This window comes from Glycine max, chromosome 20 (genome assembly GCF_000004515.6).
Source record: "Glycine max cultivar Williams 82 chromosome 20, Glycine_max_v4.0, whole genome shotgun sequence".
In the NCBI taxonomy this organism is placed as follows: Eukaryota; Viridiplantae; Streptophyta; class Magnoliopsida; order Fabales; family Fabaceae; genus Glycine; species Glycine max.
Window position 1 is genome coordinate 9,045,587 of NC_038256.2, and position 27,514 is coordinate 9,073,100.

General features: G+C 40.6%; 1 protein-coding gene across 1 annotated transcript; it reads right to left on the bottom strand.

The window, feature by feature from the left end:
* Positions 1–16,807: 16,807 nt before the first annotated feature.
* Positions 16,808–17,596, bottom strand: LOC102667461 (uncharacterized). Its single transcript, XM_006606675.1, has one exon. It carries the CDS (start codon positions 17,594–17,596, stop codon positions 16,808–16,810), a length of 789 nt encoding a protein of 262 aa, XP_006606738.1.
* Positions 17,597–27,514: the final 9,918 nt, after the last annotated feature.

Here is a 27,514-nt window from a genome sequence, read left to right on the forward strand (position 1 = left end):
TAGACATGTCGTGATTGACTTTGTAAGTCATTTCCTATCAAATCAAAAAGATAATATGCATAATCATCGATCAATAGGACATTTTAGAAAGCTGGATTTTGGTGGGAACTTTGGCTTTTGGGTGTTTTGGCCTTTTCCTTTTTTGTTTCTTTTTTCTCTTTGGTTCGACGCGGAGTAAGAGCGGACACAAAGATTTGGTTGGTAACTATGAAGGTGATTGCTTCATGCATCCCTCGGGTTTTAACCAAGTTATTGTTAATATTTCCTTTCTTTTTGCTTTTGATAATTCTGCACATTGTTTAGACATTGTCTGGTACAAAGAAACCTCTCCGTATTTTTTTTTATTTATTTTCTATTTTTCTTTTCTGCTTTTCTCCAATCTTTGATTGGTCGATTTTCTTCTTTTCTTTTCTTTTCTTTTGACACACACTTATAACCCAAAGGAAAAAGAAGCTTCTTTTGGGAAGATCCTTCTATTCTTTCTTCCAAGGATAAGGTTGGAAATTTTCATCCTAGGTCAAGGTTATGGCCAAAAAGTTGAGGTTTGGCTCAAAAGGCCTACAGATGGCGGGACATGACCTATGTCGGGATATTTGTTTAGCAAGTGGTTCAGGAATAAGGGAATGCCCCAAATCATTTCCATGACACGCATATGATAATGATGATTAGAAATTCATGCAAAACTGATCATAGCACACATCCATGTGGACACTCAAACATAAAGCTTTGTGGCCATGTAAACACTAAGGCTTAGGGTTTGTTTTCCCCCGTTCAATCAACCCAGTGTTTCCAAACAATGCACTTTCATCAAGTTATGCACACATCCGAGTCCATTTAGGCCTTCGGGAAAAATCTTTCATTGCATTCGTGGTCGAAGCCGGTAAGTGCACCGGATCGTGCAAGTAGTATAAAACGGTAAGAACCGAGTGTCGAACTCTTGGGAAACTTGTGTTACTTGGTAAAGCTATATTCAGTGAATAGGTGTCTAGTATGAAAAGATATGTGTGGACTATGAACAAGTATGTAAACTAACTATTAAAAAGGAAAATCACGTGAGTAATGATGTGTAAAGACAAGTAGACAACGTGTTGGTCTTCCTATTAGGTGCTTGATGTTATAAGGATATTCTTTATTTAACAATGCTCATGTGTTCTATAGTGTCTCCTAAAATGCTAAACCCCAATCCCTCGTGATAGTCTAGCCTAATCCTGATCAAGCATCATCCTCAGATCCCTCTTGTTGGACTAAACTTGACCAGAACCGCATTAAGACAAACATACAAACAACTAGGTTACCATACCCCGATCCCTCGTGATAATACGATAAACTAGCCCTGTCCTATCAAGTTCTAAGAATCAGACCAGTTTCCACTGTTGAATGATTCTAACAAAGCATGCATCTACATGATCAAAGCAAAAGCACACTAAAATGATGTACTGATAGCACAGAGAACACTTAAAACATCATTAAATAGATATACAGGTATTTACATCAAGTACCTACAAGGAAGAACCAATAGATGATTTAGCTCTCCATATCTGGGAAGCTTCCTTTACAACAAAGACAAGAGAAAAATGAAGGATTGAAGAAATACAAGTAGTGGGGATGTCTCCTCCACCTCTAGAACCTCACAATCACTCACAAACTCATCTCATGCTCTCAGGATGGTTTCCTCTTCAAGCTCAGTTCTTTGCCAGTCTTCGCACTGCAAAAGCTCTCAAAACTCTCTGGAACTTGGACCTTTCTCTCTCTAGAAATCTCTAAAAATGCAGAAGCTCAAGGAAAAGCCCAAACTCCCTCTCCATATCTGATTTCAGGCTTAAATAGGTGGCCTTGTTGGTGCTTGCGTGCTTAGCGCAACTCTGGCTCGCTTAGAGTGCATAAGTGAATTTCGGCTTAGTGCTCGTCTTCTCGCTTAGCGGACTCATGCAAGCGGTGCGCTTAGCAAGATGAGCTCTCGCTTAGCGCATGTGTCTAGCTCATCCTTTTTCCTGATTCTTCCTCATGCTCAGTCGAAAGAGTGGTGCGCTCAGCGGATGGCTCGCTAAGTCGGAAGATTGGCTTAGCGAGAAGCTAAAAATCAGCACTTCACAAACTTGCCTAATTAACCTAAAATTGAAAGGAAATGATTATTAAACACACAAAATGGGAGTACTAAGTACTTATTACCTATATTTAACAAAAAGTAATTACAACACTACAAAATAACCATAAATGGGAGGAGTTAGATACAATTTGCACAGATTTCTTACACAAAAGTTAGTCGTATTCATCGACTAACAATCCACCCTTTAGGCGCACACATTTTTTTTTCAAAAATCTTTCTATGTACTGACCTGTGAATTTTCCAAAGAAAACTGGTGGTCATTTTCTTTCAAAAGCATGTTGGCTTTTTATTTTTTTTTCTTTTAGCTTTTTCTTTCAATTAATTTCTTTTAAGCAAATTTCTTTTCTCTTTTTTTTTTTTTTGCAAAACTTTAAGCTATTCCTAGCCATGTTTATCATTTCGTTAACTCCTATGGTCACAAATAAACTAGGCACATTCAAATAAAATTCAAGAAAATAGATAAATAAAAGCATGAATTTTAAAGAACAGAAGTAGAGATACTAGGTTGTCTCATATAAGCGCTTCTTTAATGTCTTGAGCCAGACGCAAGATGATGGTTGATTTATCATGGGCCTAGCACCTACTCGTACCTGCCCCTAAGCTTTTGAATAAAGGAAAATGACATTATGCAGTAAATGTGAAACAACACCACAAAATTCCAATATTACCTTTCACTTACCCTTGTCTTAACTTTGGTGTGGTATTGACCATCACTTAAAAGGACTTTTATTTATCCTCTAATATGCCGGATGATTTGGATGCATGCAATTTTACAAATGCATGCATGCTTATGATTTGGATGTTAAGTGCAACAACTAAACAAGTGTTTATCATGTTCAATTTTACTTAAACGCTTTACGACACCCCATAGATTGAGCCAAATGGCTCAGGATTCAAGATCAAGAATGTGTACTCTAAAGTAAAAGACACAACACAGGAAGTTAAAATGCAAATCACCAATCCAATATTTATCAATGTTGCGATCATGGTTTACAAAAGATTTGAAGACCTTGGAAATCCCAGTGAGTCTTTGGAGAACAATCATATATTGACCCCTCTAGTTGCCCCAAGTACTAAGCATCATATCGTTTGACGATATCAGAATTTACGAGCGAAGGCAATTCCTCATCGTCCATGCTGGCAAGCACCAATGCTCCTCCCGAAAATTCCTTCTTCACGACAAAAGGTCCTTTATAATTCGGAGCCCATTTTCCCTTATGGTCTTTCTGAGCTTGGGATACTTTCTTCAAGACTAGATCCCCTTCGTTGAACTTGTGTGGGCGTACCTTCTTGTCGAAAGCATTCTTCACCCAGCCTTGATGTAAACGTTCATGGCTCACGGTGGCCAATCTCTTACCTTCTATAAGATTCAGCTAATCAAAGCGTGCTTGGGCCCCTTCCGACTCTTCCAACCCTGACTCGGCTAGAATTCTCAAAGAGGGAACCTCTACTTCAAACGGAAGCATAGCCTCTATCCTATACACCAAAGAGAACGGAGTTGCCCCAATTGATGTGCGCACCGAGTTTCAATAACCATGTATCGCGAAAGAGAGCATCTCATGCCAATCCTTGTATGACACGATCATTTTCTGAACTATCTTCTTGATGTTCTTATTAGCAGCCTCAACTGCCCCATTCATCTTGGGCCTGTAAGGCGTGGAATTATGGTGTTGGATCTTGAAATCCTCACACATTTCCTTCATCATTTTGTTGTTCAGATTGGTGGCATTGTCAGTGATAATCTTCCTGGGCAACCCATACCGACAGATTATCTCTTTCTTGATGAACCTGACCACCACACTCCACGTCACACTGGCGTATGAAGCAGCTTCAAACCATTTGGTGAAGTAGTCGATCGCAACCAAAATGAAGCGATGTCCGTTCGAAGCCTTGGGCTCAATAGCTCCAACCACGTCTATTCCCCACATGGAGAATGGCCAAGGCACTCCTAAGACGTTCAAAGGCACGGGCGGAGCATTGACATTATCCGCGAATGCCTGGCACTTGTGTCATTTTCTCACATGGATACAACAATCGTTTTCCATGATGAGCCAGTAATATCCTGGCCTTAGAATCTTCCGGGCCATGACATGTCCATTGGCATGTGTTCCAAAGGATCCCTCATGCACTTCCACTAGCATCTGCTCAGCCTCTCTGGCATCCACACATCGGAGCAAAACCATATCATGGTTCCTTTTGTACAGGATATTTCCACTCAGGAAGAAACCGGCTACCAACCTTTGTAACATCCTCTTATTATTGTCGAAAGCCTCCTATGGGTACTCCTTGAGGTAACTCCATGTGGAGCTTGTAGGCCTTGGATCTTCTTCATAATGGAGTCCTTTGCTTCTTAAAGTTTGATGGTAGTGGAATGGAGAAGGAGAAGGATGATTGGAGACGCCACTTCAAGTAGAAGATGAGTCCAGAAGAAGCTCACCACCATAGGAAGCCATGGATAAGAGCTTGAAGGTAGAAGAAGATGAATGAAGGGAGAGGAAGAGAAGAGCACGAAATTTAGTGCCTCTAAAGAAGTAAGAACTTTGAAGTTTAATTCTCAAATGATCAAAGTTGAAAAAATGCACACACATGACCTCTATTTATAGCCTAAGTGTCACACAAAATTGGAGGAAAATTTGAATTTCTATTCAAATTTCACTTGAATTTGAAATTGAATTTGTGGAGCCAAAATTTCACTAATTATGATTAGTGAATTTTAGCTATGGTTCAGCCCTCTAATCCAAGATCAAGTCAAAGATTCTCCACTAAGTGTGCTTAGGTGTCATGAGGCATGTAAAGCATGAAGGACATGCACAAAGTGTGACTATATGATGTGGCAATGGGGTGTAGCAAGCAAATGCTCACCTCCCCCTCTAAAATTTAATTGGATTAGGCTTCTCCCAATTCAATTAAATTTATTTCTCAACACACACATCAAATATTCACTTAATGCATGTGAAATTACAAAACTACCCTTAATACAAAGACTAGTCTAGGTGCCCTAAAATACAAGGGCTAAAAAATCCTACATTTCTAGGATACCCTACCTACATTATGGAGCCCTAAATAGAAGACCCAAAAATAATGAAATCCTAATCTAATATGTACAAAGATAAGTGGGTTCATACTTAGCCCATGGACCCAAAATCTACCCTAAGGCTCATGAGAACCTTAGGGCCTTCTCTTGTATCTCTGGCTCAATCTTCTTGGAGTCTTCTATCCAATGCCCTTGGGGGGTAGGATTGCATCATTCCATCCCCCTTGAAAAGGATTTGACCTCAAATCCATAGGTTCTTGAAACTTAGGGATTCTTTCCTCAACACCTATAAAAAGAATAAAAACGTATGTATTAGTGATGTTGGGTATGTTAGAGTAGGGTAAGGACTGAAAACCCATTTCTTGACCATCTTCCCATGAGAGAACATAATTCCTCACCAACTCAATGAGTGGTGCTACAAGTAAAGAAAAATATGGGACAAACCTTTAGCAAAAGTTTGTTAAGTCATTGAAGCCCCAAATATGGGACAAACCTTTTGCAAAAGTTTGTGATATCAAAAGAGCACTCCTTCTTACTCATGAATGACCTTTATTCTCTTAGGGTCCACGGGAAGCCCTTGATCACTATTTAAAAAGTTAAGGAAAGTAATGGAATAAAACATACCTTTTTCTTTATTTTCATGTTGATTATTCCTACAAAAAATTATGACAAACCTAAGGTGTCCCATATGAGCACCTAAGTTTGTATTGAAACAAAAAAATAAGAACAAACCTACCTAATGAGTCCCTATGTACACAAATCATGAAGATGTTGGGTGCATGAGTGATTTTACAAAAGAGGGTTGCACCACTTAACACATTCATCATACCACCTATCATAGGGATTTGGTGCCTCATAATACTTATTTTGGGCACCAACAAAGCACAAGGATTTAAGCTCTTACAAACCAAACCCTCATCCAACAACTCCTTTACTTGAGGAATAACCTAAAGCTCAAGAGGTATGGCGGTGCTAAGGGATGTTTCCCTTGATAGGAGAAGGTAGAAAGATTGTTTAAGAAGGAGTGCTCTTTTGATATCACATTTTGTTGCAAAATGATTTTCCTTCTTAACAATCTTCTTGGAGGAATCTTTTTCCTCTTTTTCCTTCCCCTTGGCCTTTGAAGACAAGGCCTTACTATCCTTCTTTTTCTTTTGGTTTTCTAGTTTTTCTTCCTCATCCCTCTTATCTTACATAGTTAGTTGATCCTTGGCCACCTGTGAAGGTGTTTGAGGATGCAACACAAATTTAGTGCCAAGATGGGTGAGGGTAATCTCATTAGTTAGGCCATTGTAAATGATCTTCCTATCAAATTGCCATGGCCTTCCTAAAAGAATATGCCTTGCCTCCATGGAAACTATATCACAATTAACTTCATCCTTATATGTCCCAATGGAGAAAGGTACCTTCACTTGTTGGTTAACTATCATTTCCCATTGTTCATTGAGCCATTGAAGTTTATAAGGTTTTGGGCGAGGAATGATAGTGAGGTTCAACTTGGAAACTAATCTTGTGCTACAACTATTGCAACAAGATCCACTATCCACAATGAGAGAACAAGTTTTATCTAAAATTTTGCATCTTGTATGAAAGATGTTCTCTCTTTGGGATTGAGATAGATCACAAGATTGACCTCCAAGGAGCCTTCTAACCATTAAGAGGTCACCTTCTTCATGGGGGTAGACTTCCTCACTAGACTCTTCACCCCTTACTTCATCTTCACTTCCACTAGAGGAAGGGGAAGAAGTAGTCTCCTCTTGACTACTATAAATGTCTTGACCCCTCATAATCATGGTTTTCTTTGTGGGGAATTGAAAGGCAATGTGACCCCTCCAAATACATTTAAAGCATTTAATGTTGCTAGTCCTTTCTTGGGAACTAGTCTTAGGGGTGAATTTATCTATGGTCTTACCTTTATCTTCCTTGGGTTTTGAAGGTGCAGCCCCCAAAATTCCTTGGGCTTGGTCCTTCCTTGGATAAGAGTGAAAGCCATAAGATTTTGAAGAAAGCTTTCTTTTAAATTGTTGCTCCACTCTTATATAAAGTTGGACTAGCTCATCTAGGTCCCTATATGGAAGGAGTTCAACCTTATCCCTCACTTCCATATTAAGCCCACTAAGGAACCTAGCTATGCTTGTTCTTTCCTCCTCCCTAAGTCCAGCTCTTAAAAGGAGTAGTTCCATTTGTTGTCTATATTCTTCAACACTCATACTCCCTTGTCTAAGCCTTTGGAGCTTGTCCATAAGCTCCCTTTCATAGTAGGAGGGATGTGCCTCTTCCTAAGGCCACTCTTAAGATCATTCCAATACACTACTGGAGGATCCCTATGAATCCTTCATTCCCTAGCAAGGGAAGTCCACCAATAGAGGGCATACCCTTGAAAGCTAAGGGTAGCCAATGGAACTTTTCTCTCTTCGCTAATATGATGGCAAGCAAAGAGTTCTTCAACCTTCATTTCCCAATCTAAGTAAGCCTCAACATTATCTTTTCCATGGAAATATGGGAGGCTAATGTTAACCTCTTGAGGCCTTCTATCCTTTTCTCTTCTTTGGGAGTGATGTTTAGTATGTGAACTATGGCGCCCTCTATAATAGTCGCTAAGTTCTTCACTTAAACTCTTGCAAGAGTCATGACTACTATAGGAGGTATGTTTTTCTCTTTCCATTTCTTTCATTATTTTTCTTCTTTCTTCTTCCCTTATTTGTTCCCTCTCATCTTGATTTATTTTTACCCTCTCTTTTACTTTTTCTTTTCTTTCTAGTTTTTCTTTCCATAACTTGAGGGAACTCAACTCATCTAAGATTCTAGATAGAGGGTCCTTATGACTAGTACCCTCGCCATTAACATTAGATGAATGATGACTCATGTTGGTTCCTAAGTTGTGGTTCTTTCTTGTTGGGGGTTTGTAAAAAAGGTAAAAGCTAAGGTTCCAAAAGAACTCAAGATAAACTAGGTGTGGCTAGTAAAGAAAATAAACTATGAAAGTAAGCAAGAAATTAAACTAGGCGAATCCTAAAAGTGTTTGGATGACCACATTTAAAGTTCCCAACAAAACACCCACAATCCTAAGGTAAAATTGCCTAAAATTATTACACACAAATGGAAGTAGGGTAACCTATTGGAGGCTCCCAACTTACTTCCAATGAAATGCCTTTTTGTTACAAAATTTGAAAGCAATGAAAGTAAGTAAATTGTCAATTACAAAATTACAACAAGGTCCTCAATTTTGGTGGTTGTTCTCTCTTTGGTGATTCACTCATTTTGGAGTGTTTCTTAGTCCAATAGCTCTTAAGGTGGTTTTCCCCTTACTTCTTGACTCAAATTCTTCAAGGGATGGCACCAATCCTCCTTTCCAATTCCCTATATGGCAACTCACAAACAAGGAAACAAAGAGACAAGCAATAACCAAAGACCCAAAAAATGAAATGAAAGCTAAACCAATAGAGTTTTAAAAAGACAAGTTTTCAGGGATTTTTCAACAATTAAAGCAATGAAAAGCACATAAAAGCAATCTAGGACCCAAAGAGAAACTTAGAATGGCTCTAGAGTAGAGTAAAAAAACTAATATAAAAAGACTCAAGAAACCTCTAGTTTTGGAACTTTTTTCACACTAATTTTCAATTGAAATTTCAAAACTAGGATTGGTATAAAATAGGCACCAATTATAGAACAAATTTGGAGCCAAAACAACAAGCACACTTCCCTTTCACTTTTTTTTTCTTTCTTGGACACTGATTTTTCTGCCAACTTGTGTGATTTTTCTTATTTTTTCCTTTAATCCAAATCTCTTGGTTCTTTTTTCATAATTTTGCTCCCGATATCTAGAAAATTCAGTAAAAATTTCAGCTCAAAACACATAGTGACCAATTCCCAGTAATTTATACAAGTTCATATGTTCAAGCTGCCAGCACCAGCGATTTCAACCTAGAAATCAAGAGTAGTGTTTATGTTGCTTAAGGCTTCGATAGTTACAATTTGTGTTTGCTTATGCTCAATTATCTTGAATAACACAATTAAAGAGAGCTTAAGACTTACACAAATCCAGCCACAACTCAGCACCACGACTCAACTTCATCATAGGCATCATGTAGGAAACTTAGAAAACAAAAAAAAACAAAAAAAGAGTTCAACAACAAGACTACTTCTAGGAATTGATTTAGAACATGTTATGAACTAAATAAGATGCATGAATTAGACTCAAAATTCAAAAGATAGGCTAAGAATAACAAGAATACATGAACAAATGTATCTAGAATTCAATCAACAAAATAAAAATTCAACACAAACTTAGAACATAATGTGACAATTACTATGACTAAACATGACTCTAAGACAACATGGATTAAGTGATTTACACTTAGATTTTTGTGTTTTTTTTTCTAATCAATATTTTGGAAGAAAATTTAGATCTAAGGTTCAGCACAAGAATATTATGAATGAAAAATGATAGAACCTAAAATCAACACAAAAACATGATTCAAGAGTAGATCTACAAAATTTGAACCATAAAAATGCAAGAACAAGTGTAGATCTAAGATTTAATCGGTTTATTTTTTTTTTAATCTACTCTAAACAGCACCAAACCACAAGACAATGGAGGATATACATGGAGAATAAGATGAAGAATAAGGAATTAGAGAGAATTCACTGAACAAAAAGATAGAGAAAGCAAAAGAACAACACCTAGATGAAGATGCTCTTGATACCACATGATGTAGCTCCATGTGGAGCTTGTAGGCCTTGGATCTTCTTCATCAATGGAGTCTTTGCTTCTTAAAGTTTGATAGCAGCCGAATGGAGAAGGAGAAGGATGATTGGAGACGCCACTTCAAGTATAAGATGAGTCTAGAAGAAGCTCACCACCATAGGAAGCCATGGATAAGAGCTTGAAGGTAGAAGAAGATGAATGAAGGGAGAGGAAGAGAAGAGCATGAAATTTAGTGCCTCTAAAGAAGTCTGAACTTTGAAGTTTAATTCTCAAATGATCAAATTTGAAAAATTCACACACATGACCTTTATTTATAGCCTAAGTGTCACACAAAATTGGAGGGAAATTTGAATTTCTATTCAAATTTCATTTGAATTTGAAATTGAATTTATGGAGCCAAACTTTGGAGCTAAAATTTCACTAATTATGATTAGTGAATTTTAGCTATGGTTCAGCCCACTAATCCAATATCAAGTCAAAGATTCTCCACTAAGTGTGCTTAGGTGTCATGAGGCATGTAAAGCATGAAGGACATGCATAAATTGTGACTATATGATGTGGCAATAGGGTGTAGCAAGCAAATGCTCACCTCCCCCTCTAAAATTTAATTGGATTGGGCTTCTCCCAATTCAATTAAATTTATTTCTCAACACACACATCAAATATTCACTTAATGCATATGAAATTACAAAACTACCCCTAATACAAAAACTAGTCTAGGTTCCCTAAAATACAAGGGCTGAAAAATCCTACATTTCTAGGGTACCCTACCTACATTATGGAGCCCTAAATACAAGACCCAAAAATAATGAAATCCTAATCTAATATGTACAAAGATAAGTGGGCTCATACTTAGCCCATGGGCCTAAAATCTACCCTAAGGCTCATGAGAACCTTAGGGCCTTCTCTTGCATCTCTGGCCCAATCTTCTTGGAGTCTTTTATCCAATGCCCTTGGAGGGTAGGATTGCATCACTCCTTGTCTTCAATGTATCGCTTGATATCGAAGTACTAGGGCTTACCATGTTGCTATTCTTCTATCAAGCAGCAATGCGCGACTTGCCGCGACATCTGAATTTGATGTATAGCAAGTCCCCATGCGGGGTTAGTTGAAACATGGATGCTAGAGTGGCAAGTGCATCGGCCATTTGATTCTCCTCTCTAGGAATGTGGTGGAAGGATATGTCATCGAAGACCTCTGTCAGCTTCATGATGTAAGCCTGGTAGGGTATCAATTTATGATCCCTAGTCTCCCATTCTCCTCTCAATTGATGGATTACCAAGGCTGAGTCTCCATATACTTTGAGTAATTTGACTTTGAAGTTGATTGTCGCTTGGATCCCGAGGGCGTACGCCTCATACTCGGCCATGTTGTTCATGCAGTCCAAACCCGATAGTCCATGCATATTTGCTTTTTCCCATCCTTCTTAGGGACTGGCACAATGTTGGCAACCCATTCAGGGTATCGAGCCACAGCCAAAAAGCCAGCGTCAAACTGCTTTTTCACCTCTTCTTTTATCTTTAAGGACATCTCAGGCTTCATCCTTCTTAGTTTTTGTTTCACCAGGGAACAACCGAGATTCAAAGGCAACCTATGCTGCACAATGTCGAGGTTCAAGCCGGGCATATCTTGGTACCACCAAGCGAAGATGTCTTGGTAGTCTCATAACAGAGCCACCAATTCATCTCGAATAGGTGTGGTCATGCACGTGCCAACCTTTACCTCTTTCTTTTCCTCGCCAACACCCAAGTTTACAATTTCCGTCTCTTCTTGGTGTGGCTTCATTTCTCGGTCTTCCTATTCGACCATTCTTTTTAGCTCTAGGGGAAGCCCCCACTCTTCATCTTCTTCATCCTTAGCTTGGTTTACTAGCTGCTCAAAATTGATGTATGGGTCATCGGTATTAGTACCTTCACAAGACTCATTGTTGGATTTGTACCATTTAATCGCAACAAAAATAAACATGTAGACGAATGAGAATGGATGAAAGTGCAAGAACAAATGAAAACCCTAAAGCCTAGGCCCATCTATAGGGTTAAGACTAACAAATTACATTATGTTTGCCACGAAAATTTTGGGTTGTTCGTTAATTTTCCAGTTTCCCAACTCAAACTCAGGAGGGTATGGCCGCACCCAGTTTGATTGCTCTTGAAAGACTTCATCATGGATCATGGCAACCCGTCATTCACACATCCAGCCCGAGCAGACAAAGCTCTCGTTGATGTGACATAAGGGAGTCCCTTTCACTTGCGGTCCTTGCTGGTAGCCCATGCTTCCACCCCTTCTTTCTTGGGCACTTCTCCTTACGTTGGTGTGTGTAGGCTTATATCCTAACCCGAACCTTCCGCGATTCTCCTTGAACTTCACCAAGCTCTCCACACCATTTTCGTTTCGACCCAAACCCATTTCGGGCTCGTACCTATGTCCCAACATTACACGGGCTACCATCAATGCAGCACCGGATGAGCGGGGTTGCACTGGGGGAGACTCGACATAAGCGTTGCTCACCACCTCCAATGCTTGAAAAGCCATCTCCAAGGACTCCTCTGTGGCTTCTACATATGGCATAGAAGAAGGACAACTTACCAGAATGTCTTCCTCCCCTGAGACTATGACTAACTGCCCTTCCACCACAAATTTCAACCTTTGGTGGAGCGTTGAAGGTACTATCCAAACTGAGTGAATCCAAGGTCAGCCTAAAAGGCAGCTATAGGCCGGGTTGATATCCATCACTTGGAAAGTGATCTGACAGATGTGAGGTCCAATCTGAATTTGGAGATCAATCTCCCCCCTTACGTCCCGACAGCTGCCATCAAAAGATCTCACCACTATGGAGCTCGACCTCAGGTGTGATGCATTGAAAGGTAGTTTGTCCAATGTACTCTTAGGCATGAAATTAAGCGACGAGTCATTGTCGATAAGCACCTTGGCCACGATGTGGTCCAAACACTTGACGAATACATGTAAGGCCCTATTATGTCCCCGGCCTTCGATGAGTATCTCCTCATCGGTGAATGTGAGGTAATTGTTGGTAGTGATATTGTTGATGATGCCTCTGAAGCCCTCCACAGAGATGTCTTGGGCTACATGGGCTTCATTCAAGATTTTGACCAAAAGTGCCCGATGAGGCTTGGAGTTCATGAGTAGTTCCAACAAGGAGACCCTAGCTAGGGTTTTATTGAGCTGTTCAATTACCTTGAACTCACTTTGCTAGATGATTCGAAGGACCTCATTTGCTTCTTCAGCAAATATTTTCTTTCTGCCGAAGTCTTCCTCTCCTTTAGCAAATCTCTCAACCGGGATCTCCTCATGCAGAATTGGGCTTGCCTTATTGCTTTCTTTCGTGCCCACCTTCGTCTTTCCCTTTGTGTCCTTGGACCGCACCAATGGGTAGGGTGCCACGAAGATTCACCCACTATGGGTCATACCACTCAAGCCAGAGATGTTAGTAACTCTGGCAGAGGATAGGTCATCTTCGACAGACTCGTCCTTCCTTTCGTCGGGCTTTTGAGGGGTGTACCTCCATAGGACCACCTTGTCACTCTTGTAAGGGAAAGGGACAGGCTTCTTACCTAGGATAAGCTGGAAGCCTCGGGGCTTTTGGGTGGCAACATCTCTGGTGAAGTGGATCACCAATGGTTTGGGCTTACTCGGGCTTTTATCAGCTGATTGCATGCACACATGTTGCTCCCCCTTGCTTGCGCCACCAACTTCAAACTGGCCTTGATCCATTATCCCTTGCAGCAAATCCTCTACCACAGGGCATGCCTCTACATCTTGCGCTACCCCCGGTGTATCAAGTAGGTATCCCCCTCGCCCCCGTCAAAGCAAATGATGCCCGCCTCGCGCAGCGCCTTCAATATAAACCTCCTAGAGGTTACCATAACTTTCATTTGCTTAGGCCTCTGAGGTCCGCACTCCTCCACTGCATTAACCGCTAGTCCCCCATGACTGGCAAGAGGGTTTGTATTTATGTTTGGACCATCCTCTTGGAACATCAGCAAACCTGCGTTGATCAAACTTTGGACCTTATGTTTGAAGGCCACACATTGTTCTATTGAGTGCCCCAGGACACCCCCATGATAAGCGTAGGTTGTGTTGGGGTTGTACCATCAAGGGAAAGGAGACTGGAAAATCTTCCTGGGGATCACCACCGCCATTTGGTTGGTGATCAAAGATGGTAGCAAGTCTGCGTACGACATCGGGATGGGAGTGAATTTTGCAAGTTTCTTTACCGGAAAATTCCCTCCCGGATTAGCGCTTGTGCTCGAATTGGAGCTGCCAGTGGGGCAAGGTTGTGTAGGAGTCGAGTTTTGAGTGGGGGCCCTTTGTGATTGAGCGGGTGCCCTTTGCTAAACGGGCACTAGACTGGAGGGGTTTCCGACGCGGGCTGAAAAGCTTGGTTGATGTTGGGCATATTGGTAAGTGTTGTGAGGGGTTTGTTGGGGCTTCGGCCAAGTAGGAGCTGAAGCCACGGCGTGGGCTTCTCCTTCCTTCTTTATTGCCCTACTTGCCCCGAATCTCCTATTGCTCGTGCCGGCAGAGGCGAGATAATCGAACTTCCCTCTTTTCATGCCTACTTCGATCCTTTTGCCCGCAAATACTAAATCTACGAAGCTACTGGGCATGTATCCCACCAACTTTTTGCAGTAGAACACTGGTAACGTGTCCACTATCATAGTGATCATCTCTCTCTACCACGGGGGGTGCCACTTGTGCTTCCAAGTTCCTCCACCGTTGGGCGTACTCCTTAAAGGACTCATGCTCCCTCTTGCTAATATTTTGCAGCTGAGTTCTGTTAGGAGCCATGTATGTATTGTATTGTATTGGTACTGCCTAATGAAAGCAGTAATCAAGTCCTTCCACGAGCAGATATGAGAAGCCTCCAAATTGGTATACAAGATGACTACCGCCCCGGCCAAACTTTCTTGGAAAAAATGCATTAATAGTTTCTCATCCCTGGAGTATGACCCCATTTTTTGGCAGTACATCTTCAGGTGATTATTGGGGCAAGTGGTCCCCTTTTATTTATCAAAATTTGGTACCTTGAACTTTGGGGGGATGACAACATCAGGTACCAAACACAATTCTGCCATGTTAGCGAAAAGGTAATCACCAAACCCTTCGACAGCCCTTAATCTCTCCTCGATGAGATCAAGTTTCTCTATCCCTTCCACTGCCGGAGGCGGCCCACCTACTAAGAAACACAGTTGTTGCAGAGGGTGGGGTTGAGGAGCTTCCGTGGTATTGGGTTGAGGCATAGCATTAAATGCCAATCCCTCGGCGGTGAATGTGGGATATGGGTCAAAGTCACATTGAGCATGCTCCCAAGGTTGCTGACCCTCAAATGTAACGGGAACGACATGATTAGCGTTCTCGTTGGGCATGTGCATGGTGGGCGGCATATAATTGGGGGGTAAGACATAGGGGTAAGCATTCCTATTATGCCCCATGTGTGGTCCACCGATGTTGCCCAACACCTCTCCTCCTTGTCCCACCATGTCCGGGATGGGTTGGTTCGCTTAGTTTGTGGCAGACGGATGGGTAGGATCTGCCTTAGCGGCGGCCCTGGTGGCAGCAACTGCAGCCGCATTGCTTTCCATCATTCTCTTCATGCTTAACATGGCTTCCATCATGAAATCCATTTGATCCTTCAAGGCCTCCATATCGGCCTTCATTTGTTCTTACACCTCTTCTATTTCACCCATGACTCTAGTTTTGGAATGGGTTCCCCGTGTGTGGTCCATCATTCTCTTCATGCTTAACATGGCTTCCATCATGGAAGCCATTTGATCCTTCAAGGCCTCTATATCGGCCTTCATTCCTATTATGCCCCATGTGTGGTCCGCCAGTGCTACCCAACACCTCTCCTTCTTGTCCCACCGTGTCCGGGATGGGTTGGTTCGCTTGGTTTGTGGTAGAGAGATGGGTAGGATCTGCCTCAGCAGCGGCAACTGCAGCCGCATTGCTTTCCATCATTCTCTTCATGCTTAACATGGCTTCCATCATGGAAGCCATTTGATCCTTCTAGGCCTCCATATCAGCCTTCATTTGTTCCTGCACCTCTTCTATTTCACCCATGACTCTAGTTTTGGAACGAGTTCGATAGAGGTGCCTTAAAGCATGTTTAGTTATGGTGTTTAGTGCTAAAAGTATAGAATGTAATGAGTAATGCGACAAAGAACTAAACATGAATGCATGCTAAAGATAAGTTGTCGAAGTATTGGACTCGCACAAAATTTTGAGCAAAGACATAGGATTGAACCAAACTCATTTTATTAAGGAACAAAAATGTTCATCTCGTCAAAATTAAAACGACAATACAAACGCCTTAGTGGTTCCTAATTATGTGGGCCATCAAATCGATCATGTGCTGACAATAATCGAGGAGGCCATGAACTTCCTCGGGGGCCGAGTATACGTCTGCCATCGCCTTGGCTTTGGCTAGTAGTCTTGGAAGCTCTTGACTCCCATTCAAGGTGAAAGCAAACCTATCCATCCACATCATTGCTTCTCTGTGTAATGAATTGATCACTCTCTCTCTTGCTTCCCTTTCTGCTTACAAGATCGATACCTTCGCATACTTCTCCTCTAGCCTTTGTTCATGGGTTACAGCTAGACTTAGCTGCTCTTTGTATTGGTCAATGATGGCCCACATATTCTCTTTCGTCTTGCTCAATTGTTCGGACAAACTCCTCTTTGACCTTTGGTAAGCCTTCAACTTGTCTTCCAATATCATGCCTTCGACTCTTGACTGGTCTCTCTCGGCCCTTCGAAGCTTAAGCTCGCTGTTGCTGCCCCACAACGCCCCTCGGAACTTGGTTTGGCCCCATTCTTCCTTTCAGGCCCTCTTTGTTTCCCGTTCCAATGCTTCGGCGGTGGCCACATTGACATCTCTCAGTTCGCCACATTCTTTCCAGACCTTGATAGCTGTCATCTTGAACTTTTCCTTGACTGTTTACGCCTTTTCAAGTTTCGCTTTCAAGGCTTGCACCTCCTCACTCTCCTTAGGGGTTTCAGCCTCTTCCTCACTTGATGCCTTTAGCTTCGGGAGCCAAACTAACTCTTGCGTCTGAGCTTTCAGCCACTTGTGATAGCCACCGATGATCCCATTGCTGCTTCCCCTAAGCTCCTTATCTTTTCTTTGCACTGCGCTCCATGCTTTGCGGACTCCTTGAAATATCCTTGCATTAGGGTCACTGAAACCCCATGTGATGAAAGGCATGGTACTTTCTTCCGATGGTGCTCCTCTCATGGGGTAGCCAAGTTGTCTTATGGCAAGGACGGGGTTATAATTGATACAACCCTTCGTTCCCATCAAGGGTACATTTGAGAACCCTTCACATGAGGACAAAACCCCAACTCTTCCTTCTTTCCATCGGGGGAACCAATTAACAGATGCCCCTACCATACTAGCCAAGAGCTGCTCCCAATTTGCCTTCCCTTTCTCGGCGCATATGCGGTGACCTTGCAGGGGACAGACGGGTCTATTTTCAGGACGAAAGAGGTGCGAGACCGGCCATACATAAAGAATGGGTGTGCAACAGACAATCCTTGTGCCGCTCTTCTTGCATTTTCGGTCAAATGTGTCATAGGCATCGGCCAAAACAGCAACGACCGGACTTTCTTTGCTATGGTGATAAGCAAGGAAGGCGTCGATCGCTGCTAAATCAACTAGCCCATCCACATTTGGAAAAAGGACGACTCCAAATACCAATAGCTCCAAGACATCAATGAACGAACCCATTCACCTTGATCTGCCAAAGCCTTCACTTTCTCCTCCAAGTGCTTCCTCGGTATCCCGACCACCCCGTTTCTATTTTGTTTTACTTGGTCCAATTCTTGCATTGAAATTTTGACTACCTTGGCTAATCTCACCATGGAGGGGTAGAACATAGAAAAAAGATATGGCTTTCTTCCTCCTAGCGGGCTCCCCAAGATCTCTTCAAACTCTTCTACGGTCGGTATTAACTGAAAGTCCCCAAATGTGAAGCACCTTAGCGGCTGATCGTAATACTGAGTGAGGGATGCAATGGCTTCAACAGAGACTTCTATCATAGCTATATCCCATATCTTTCCATAGGTCTTGCAAAAAGCTTGACGTTGGAGTTGATCCATCAATTGCCCCAATTCTTGCAAACTGGCAACCTCTAGGCTCTTAATTTTGACATGATAGAACCTTTTCTTAAATAAGGGTGTTTGATTTGATCCCATGTTTTGCTATAATGAAAAATTCAGTTTGATCAATACTTCGACACCCTATCATGGAGGAAATATGATGAATGCTTATGTTATGCATGACACAAATGCATTTTACAGACACAAGAGCCCGAAAGATCACCTCTTCTTACCCATAAGGCATTGAGCATCATGGTTCATTTACAGTCATTACCATGGTGCCACATGCATGCATTTAAGAAGGTGATGCGGACCTTCCAACTTCCCGTGACAAAATGACGAGGCAAATGCAATACATGAGTGACGATGCAATACAAATATACATGCATGAGAGCACGTGGTTGGTAGCATAAAACAGAAACATACTAGACGAACAAGCATGAAAAGAAACATAATAGATGAACAAGCATGGTAACACCATCAAATAATGTTGAAATGACATAACAACACAAGAAAGACGCACACAAACAGGACTGTACAAAGATATGCATGGCAATATCAAGGAAACAACACATAGCATGTTTGCTCCGTGCCCCTATTTCAGGAACCTAATGGGGGGAACTAAAAAAGCTCGCTATTTAGTGATAATTCCCAAGGTGGTTGCATCTAGCTTTCAAAGGTTTCTAGAGATATCATCCCCTTTGATATCAAACATTGGGGTGGTAGGGACTAGCAGCAACAACATATCATCAAAGAGAAAAACTCTAGATGAGGTTTCACTGTCATCAAGCAAGTCGGAGACTTAGCATGACCACAGATTCACTTCCACTTCCTATGTTCCCATGGACCCAGGTATAGGGCCCTTAACAACTCACAGTGTGTGCAAAAAGTGTAGGTGTCGTGCGTGCATCAAATGAACAAATATTTATCAATGCATATATTAAATGAACAACTACACAAAATACAAAATCACCAAAGGAGATATATGCATACAAGAACATAAGAGAAAGAAAGGGAAACAAACAAAAGAATGAGTCATGATAAAGAAAGCACACAAATTAAAGGGCCTAACACTCTAAAAACAATCCCCAGTGGAGTCGCCAACTGTCGCAACCAACCCTTCGGCGGGAGGGTGATGTGAGACTCACGGGTGTGTCTTCCAAGGAAGAAAAAACGTGTGGAGTCGCCACCAACGTTTATTTGAGGAAAATGTTAGAAAAACCAAAAGTGGGTCTACAAATTTTAAGAACAAAGGTTCAGGAGTTGTTTACGTGCGGGGAAGGTATTAGTACCCCACACGTCTATCACAAGGGACGGCAGCCTTTAATCAAATATGCCAAATCATGACTTCAAATTTTATTTTATTTTCCCTTTTTACGTTTTTCATCTTTTTGGGGTCGACAAGAGTAGGGCTCTTGCTCCTACGTATCCTCAATTGCGATGAGGAACTTAGACCTACGTAGTTCTTTAAAAGCAAGAAGTTATGCGGAGTGTTGATTTTAGACTTTTAAATGGTTAGTTTTAACCGATAAAAGTAAAAAAAGACCGTTAACGCATTGGACCTTTGGACAGATTCAAGCGATTTTCTTGTGGACAAAAGCTTGATTATGAGTTGATTTTAGCTTTGGTTTCACTTGGTTATTTTCCAACTCATTAAAAGAGGACTTACGAAGCAAGTGACCGGTTGAAACTTATTTTTTCAATGACTAACCGATGTTACAACACAAATGATCGATTGGAATTCATTTTAATAGTGATTAAACGAGATTATGACACAATTAATTGGTCAAAACTCGCTTTAAACAAAGAAAAAGATCACCGATGGTAGAAGAATGAAGATGAAGACATGTAAAGAAAGGATGGACCCCTAAGGGTGCAAAGAATGAATTCAAAGCCTGAAAAATAGAAACTAACCGGTCGAAGAATGAAGAATGATGAAGAACAGACGAAGAACGATCACAAAATCGATCACGGAAACATTACAGAAACGTTACGAAAGCGCCTCGGCCTTGATTTTCCTTCTTCTTTATCCTTCTTCTCACTAATTTCTCTCAAATCCTCTTGATTTCAGATGCTGAACCCTTCCTTCAGGCCCCCTCACGCCTATTTATAGGAAATGAGGGATGGAGGTTGCACAGCAGTTCGCCCAGGCAAACTGGTTACTTCATCCTTAAGCTTTCTAATGGGCACGAGGGCTGAAAAATATCCCAAAAGTGACTATTTTGCCCTTCTTTTGAATATTTCTCACATTTTCTTCTGAAACGTCACAAAACCCTACGGATTGTGCGACAATTAGTGTTAAGCAGCTCAATTTAGCCGGCAAGAATCCAAATGTTGGCAAACGATCGTCCCCAAACGAAATTAGGGTATGACAAAACTCAAGGAAGATAGCTTAGTACACAAATTTAGAACATGACAAAAAGCACGAAAATTTCAAAATAACATGTTAAAGGAAGTTTAACAATAAGCATATGGTTCAAGAATTAGAGAGATCCCCCTTACCTCTTGATGAACTCACAAAATCTTGAAGGAAGAATGAAGAATGTTCAATTGTCAAGGTTTCCCTTCATAAGTAAAACAAAATGACAATTTCAAGTTATTAGAGAAACTAGAACAAGAGAATAAAGAGGAATCAAGTTTAGGATGAAGAATGGAACTCCTTTACCTAAGCTTGATGGATCAATGGCTTAAGAATACAAGGAACAAACTAGGAAGAATAAGAAACAAAACTGAACTCTCCTACCTCAAGGTAGAACTCGTGCAAAAATGGTGAATGAAGGGTTTAATCTTTTTCTTTCTCACAATGAAGAAGAAGATAAGGCATAGGCTTCAAGGTGACAAGGCTTTTTGACACTTCATGCCACTTTGAACGTGCCACAAATGGGTAGTTTTTCTTTTTGCAAAACTACCAAAAATGGAAGGGATAGAATTTGCCAAAAATGAGTATTTTCGTTTTTTACCAAAACTAATCAGTCTTATCTTAATCGCCTAGATTATTGCGCTAATCTTCCTAGGAATATATGTACTAAGAGTGGGCTTCACACAAAGAACACTCTCACACAGAATTAAATTACATTGGTCGCTCAGTGCACAGTGCAATTTCGCTACAAATGAAATTTTTGTTCAAACAGTTTCCAAATTTCTGCCAACTAAATAAAAAAATTATTTGTGCCAAAAAAAATAAATATAAATAACATTACACTTATACAATTAACATTATATGGAGGATAAATTAAATCAGACAAGCATATAATAAAATTACATAGTGCAAAATTTCCACTACCTAGTCCTTAACAATGTAATTTTACACGTGTAAAAAATAAGTTGAGAAGGAAATTTTAGGGTGTTACATTACCTGCACAAAATTCCATAAAAAATTACCGACAAACAATAAATTATGTTTGAAACTGTTACGTATGAAAACTTTTGCTGACGGGTTTTTGTCCGTTAGAAAAACTTCAAGATTGACACGTTTTGAGCATTACCATAATAATTAAAACCTAAAAAATTGATTTAATAACACTTTATTGATACCAAATTAAAACCTAAAATCATACCATAAAAATAATTTTACTCTAACATAAGATCATTTTCATTAACTTCATCATTTGGATTATCCTCACGTAGCAATTCATCATCTACAACATCCCTTAACAATGATAGTTCATCAATGTCCCTAAAAAATTGTTTGAAGTTTTGATCTGGAAATGATCTTCATAAACTTCAGTATCTCCTTGTTCTCCCATATCATACAAGTCTTTTGGCTTCAAATGGACAACAACATTCCAATCTTTATTCACCTCATCATTCACATAATAGACCATTTCAGTTGGCGAAACTTCAATGTATGGATCATGTTCTTCATGATCACCGACGTGAATCAATCGTGAAAAATTAATTTAAGACAAATGCCATGCATCCTTTGTTAAGCCCCCTAACTCTAGTGGTGTCAGCCCATTTACATTTGAATAGAGTAATCTTAAAAGGACCATAATAGTTAAGCTTAATGGTATCTTCTAAGTTTTCATAATATGACAAATTTGCTTCTTTAATATTTCCATTAACACTAATAGCAACACAAGATGCTACAAAAGTTAGAAAAACTCCACCATCTTGGGTTTTCAATCCATGCTCTTGAGTTACAGTTCAAAATTTGAACCCATTTACATTGAAGGTAGGAAATCTTCTAGCATGTGATGTTGGACCTTAAGCTAGATGCTTAAGATCACTCGACATTGTACTCAAAATGTGATGCAATCCTACCCCCCCCCCCCCCCCCCCCAATGGCATTGGATAGAAGACTCCAAGAAGATTGGGCCAGAGATGCAAGAGAAGGTGCTAGGGTTCTTATGAACCTTAGGGTAGATTTTAGGCCCATGGGCTAAGTATGAGCTCACTTATCTACGTACATATTAGATTAACGTTTCATTATTTTTGGGCCTTGTATTTAGGGCTCCATAATGTAGGTAGGGTACCCTAGAAATGTAGGATTTTTCAGCCCTTGTATTTTAGGGCACATAGACTAGTTTTTGTATTAGTGGTAGTTTTGTAATTTCACATGCGTTAAGTGAATATTTGATGTGGGTGTTGGGAAATAAATTTAATTGACTTGGGAGAAGCCCAATCCAATTAAATTTTAAAGAGAGAGGTGAGCATTTTCTTGCTACACCCCATTGTCACATCATATAGTTATACTTTGTGCATGTCCTTCATACTTTACATGCCTCATGACACCTAAGTACACTTAGTGGAGAATCTTGGACTTGATCTTGGATTAGTGGACTGAACCATAGCTAAAATTCACTAATCATAATTAGTGAAATTTTGGCTCCACAAATTCAATTTCAAATTCAAGTGAAATTTGAATAGAAATTCAAATTTCCCTTCAATTTTGTGTGACGCTTAGGCTATAAATAGAGGCCATGTGTGTGCATTTTTTTCAACTTTGATCATTTGAGAATTACACTTCAAATTTCATACCTCATTTGAGGCACAAAATTTTGTGCTCCTTCTCTACTTCTCCCTCCCCTCATCTTCTCCTCCTTCAAGCTCTTATCCATGACTTCCTACGATTGTGAGCTTGTGCTTGACTCATCTTCTCTTTGAAGTGGCATCTCCAATCATCTTTCTTCCTTCTCCATTCTGCTGCCATTGAACTTCAAGAATCAAAAGACTCCATTGATGAAGAAGATCCCAGGCCTACATCCTCCACATGGGAGCTACATCAAAATGTCTGGGTTCTTATAATCTAAAATAAAAATGAATGACTTAATATATGACCTAGAGTTGGGTGTGTCCCTATTATCAAAGGATGTTGTGTTTTCTGAGGGTGAATTTCCTTATTTGAACATTGAGTTAGGAGTCATATGTCTACACATGATAATTTTGGATTAAGTAATTTGATAGGTTGAAGTGCTATACATGAGGATGAGGTGGATAATGAAAGGCATAATCACCTCCAATCACCAATTGCTTGGGAGTAAGGTATCCTTGGGGGAGATTGAAGTTATTAGTATAAAAGACATTGCACCAAAGGTTATGAGATGTGATGATGCTAACATAAGAAGGTCCATAAAATGTTGTGAATGAGAAACTTTTGCGTTAGGGCATGTAACCAAAATGCCATCCACTCACTTGTGAGGTTTTGTGACAAACATTATCTTTGAGTCCTTCTACGAGTTCATCTACTCCATCCTTAGGTATGCCCTTTCCTATAGCACATTATGTGGATTGTAATAATTTTTCTATACAATATGGATATTTTTTGGCAGCGAATACTGCAATAGTTGAACCTCAAACCTTTGATGAAGGTATGAAGGATGAAAGGTAGAGACATGCATGAAACACTAAATACAGCACATTGGAAAAGAATGGTACTTGGACCATGGAATCACTTCCTCCAATAAAGAAGGCTATTGGGTGCAAGTGGGTCTACAAAATTAAATATCATTCTAATGGTTGTATTGAGCGGTTCAAACCCAGGCCTGTGATTTTTGGAAATAATCACTTTGAAGGAATTGGTTATCATGAAACATTTTCTCCAGTAGTAAAAATGGTGACTTTACGTACTCTGCTTGCTGTTACAACTACTAAAAAATGGGAACTCCATCAAATGAACTTTTATTATGCTTTCTTACACAATGATCTAAAGGAGGAATGCATATAAAGATGCATATGGGATTTCATTCTCCTATTCCTAGTAATGTTTGTCATATCCATAAGTTATCATATGGGTTAAAATAAGCACCATGATTTTGGTTTGCTAAGTTGGTCAATGCTTTGAAATGGTACGGTTTCAATCAAACTTACTTTGATTACTCTTTTTTTACTATCTAACAAGACACTATTCAACTTATTTATTGGTCTATGTAGGGATGGATCCAGAAAATTCGTTTAATGGGGCAAGAAAACAATATCTTTTTATGAGAAGAAAAATTTATAAATTCCTGATAAAAAATCCAAATTACTTACAATCTTTCAAAAATTACAATTAGGTCAAGGTGTGTGTTTCTCACTAACTTCATGTATGTGTTTAGTATTATATATAAGAGCAAACTGTAAAAATTATAAAGTTAAAACGGTAAAATTAGTACCAATTTATTATCTTTTTTATCTCTTAATTATAACTTTCTACATTCATTTTAAAAAAAGATTATTTATGGGGATAATACCTATTTTTGTATGGGGTAAAATCTTTTTTTTATCAAATACATATAAGAAATAAATATCTTGTGGGAGAAATTGCCCCCATAGATCATAACTAGCATCCATTCGTGGGTCTATGTTGATGATCTTATTATTTCGGGTGGTAATGGAGTTGTCATTAAGACCTTTAAAACATATTTGAGTGCATGCTTTCATATGAAAGATCAGGGAGCTCTAAAATATTTTTTGGGGATTGAGATAGCTTGAAGTCCTATTGGCATTTTCTTATGTCAAAGAAAATATGCATTGTACATCATTGATGAAGTGGGTTTGTTGGGAGCCAAACCCTTTGGTTTTCCATTAAATCAGAACCATCACCTTCCCTTAGCTAATGTGAAGCCTCTTCTAGACCCAGGCATTATCGTTGGTTGGTTGGATGACTAATTTATATCTTTGTCATTAGGCCTGGACTTTCCTATTGTGTGCATATGCTTGCACAATTCATCCAAGAACTCTAGCAATGGCATTGGGATGCCAGCCTTCTTGTTGTGTGCTATTTGAGAGGTAATCCAAGGCAAGGAATTTTGTTGTGTACTGACTGTGATTTGTTTTGTCCCTTGGCACAAACATCTCTTACCAATTGGTTTTTTTTTTTGCTAGGTAACTCCTATTTATTGGAAAACTAAGAAACAACATACAATTTCTTGCTTGTTCTTCTACAAAGGCAAAGTATCGATCCATGGCCACAGCTACCTATGGGCTAAAATGGTTAAATGAATTAATATTGTGTTTTGGTGTTCATCATCCTCGACCTGTGAAAATAAGTTGCTTTGCATATAGCTGCCATTCATTTCATGAGCGTACTAAACACATTGAACTTGACTGTAGATATATAAGATTGATTGGATGGTTAAGAAAGAAGAGAAGGGGGGAAGGTCACAGATTTGATCCCCCAACTAATAAAAATTAACAAACTGACTGTTACGAACAACAACCCTGAACCGCAAGCTTCAAGGCCCAATAAAGAAGGAAGCCCGAGAATGGCTTCAAGAAGGCCCAGGAGAGGGAGCAACATCTCTAGTTACTTGAGGGATTACGAGCTTCAAGTCTGAAAAAGCTCTCGCAGGGTTTGCAGAAGCAAGGATGGCGCCTGGGTTATTCTAGAAGCTTAGGGGTACTTGTGTAATAAAGTTGTTAGGCCGTTAGGGTTGTTACACAACTAACTGAATGTATAAAAAGCTAGGAATGAGCTTATGAAAGCAGAATGAATAATACGTATCTTCCTTTCCCTCAATCTCTTCCTCTCTCTCCCTTACTTCTTCTCCTTCGCGTAGCTAGGGCCATTCGTGGAAGTCACCGCTAACATTGGTGCTTTCATTGAATCCTCTCTGCCATGGCTGAAGCTACATGTTCGCAAAGCTCTCTGCGTCCATGACTTCGAAGTTCGATGAACTTCTCAGTCGCATGAACCAGTTAGAAACCTCTCACGCCAACTCCCACGCTCCTCCGTCATTTGTTGCTGCTTCAACGGCGGCCACCTCCAACGCAGCCTATAGATCGAAGCTGGAGGTTCCACGATTTGATGGAACAGATCCTGAAGGATGGATATTCAAGGTGACACAGTTCTTTGAGTTCACGCGACGCCGGAGCATGATCGCCTGACGATAGCATCCTTCTATATGGAGGGCCCGGCTTTGGCATGGTTCCAATGGATGTATCGAAGTGGTCAGCTCTCCTCGTGGTCAGCCTTTCTTCATGCCATCCACGCCAGGTTCTCATCTTCAGCTTATGAAGATCCTACAGGAGTCTTGTGCAAGCTAACACAGAGATCCACGGTATCGGCATACCTCTCGGAATTTGAAGCTCTCGCTAACAGAGTTATCGGACTTCCTGCGCCGTTTGTCTTGAGTTGCTTGATATCTGGACTTAGCCCTGCGATTCGGAGGGACGTACAAGTGATGCAACCGCACTTAGTGACCCAGGCAGTTTCGTTTGCACGTCTCCATGAAGAAAAGCTTCTCGACAGTCACCGTCAGGGGAGTAAACCTTCGCCCTCGACAACTCCAGGGACGAGTACCACGCGCCCTTCACCTTCCTTGAATGGACCTCTACAAGAATCACCACTACTGCCCTCTGCGAGCAGACCTCACGCCGCCACCATCCCTTTCAAAAGATTAACACCATCTGAGCTCGCCCTCCGTCGTGAACAAGGTTTATGTTTCAATTGCGACGAAAAATATTCGAGAGGACATGAATGTGCATCCTCTTTATTCTTGTTTGTCATAGAAGAAGATGATGATAACCGTGATATGGATCCCGGACCATCTCTGTTACCTCCTTCCCCGCAGGAAACATCTCCGGCACAGATTAGTTTACATGCTTTATCAGGTCAAGGAGAACCGGAAACTTTGCGCCTCACCGGTCTGATCCACGATTATCGCGTTCAAATTCTGATAGATGGAGGAAGTACACACCACTTCTTACAACAGGAGTTGGTGTCTTCTCTTCAATTACGGCCACATGAGACCTCCACGCTATGAGTCACAGTTGGTAATGGTGAAGAATTGCAGTGCAACCAGGTATGCACAAATATTTCTGTGAAAATACAGAAGCATGAGTTTCAGGTAGACTTCCATGTCCTGCCAATTCGAGGGGCCGATGTTGTACTGGGAGTCCAATGGCTCAAGGCGTTAGGACCAGTCCTCACGGACTACACTGCGCTTACAATGAAGTTCATCTACAATGGGCAGTTGATTGAACTCGTAGGAGATCGTGACACGTCCCTATATATGATCTCACCCTCTTAGTTACGATGATTGGTTGACATAGGTAACACCAGCACCTTCTTTCTTATTAAGATGGAACCTCTCGCGGAGACGCCACTACCTATTACCCACCCGAT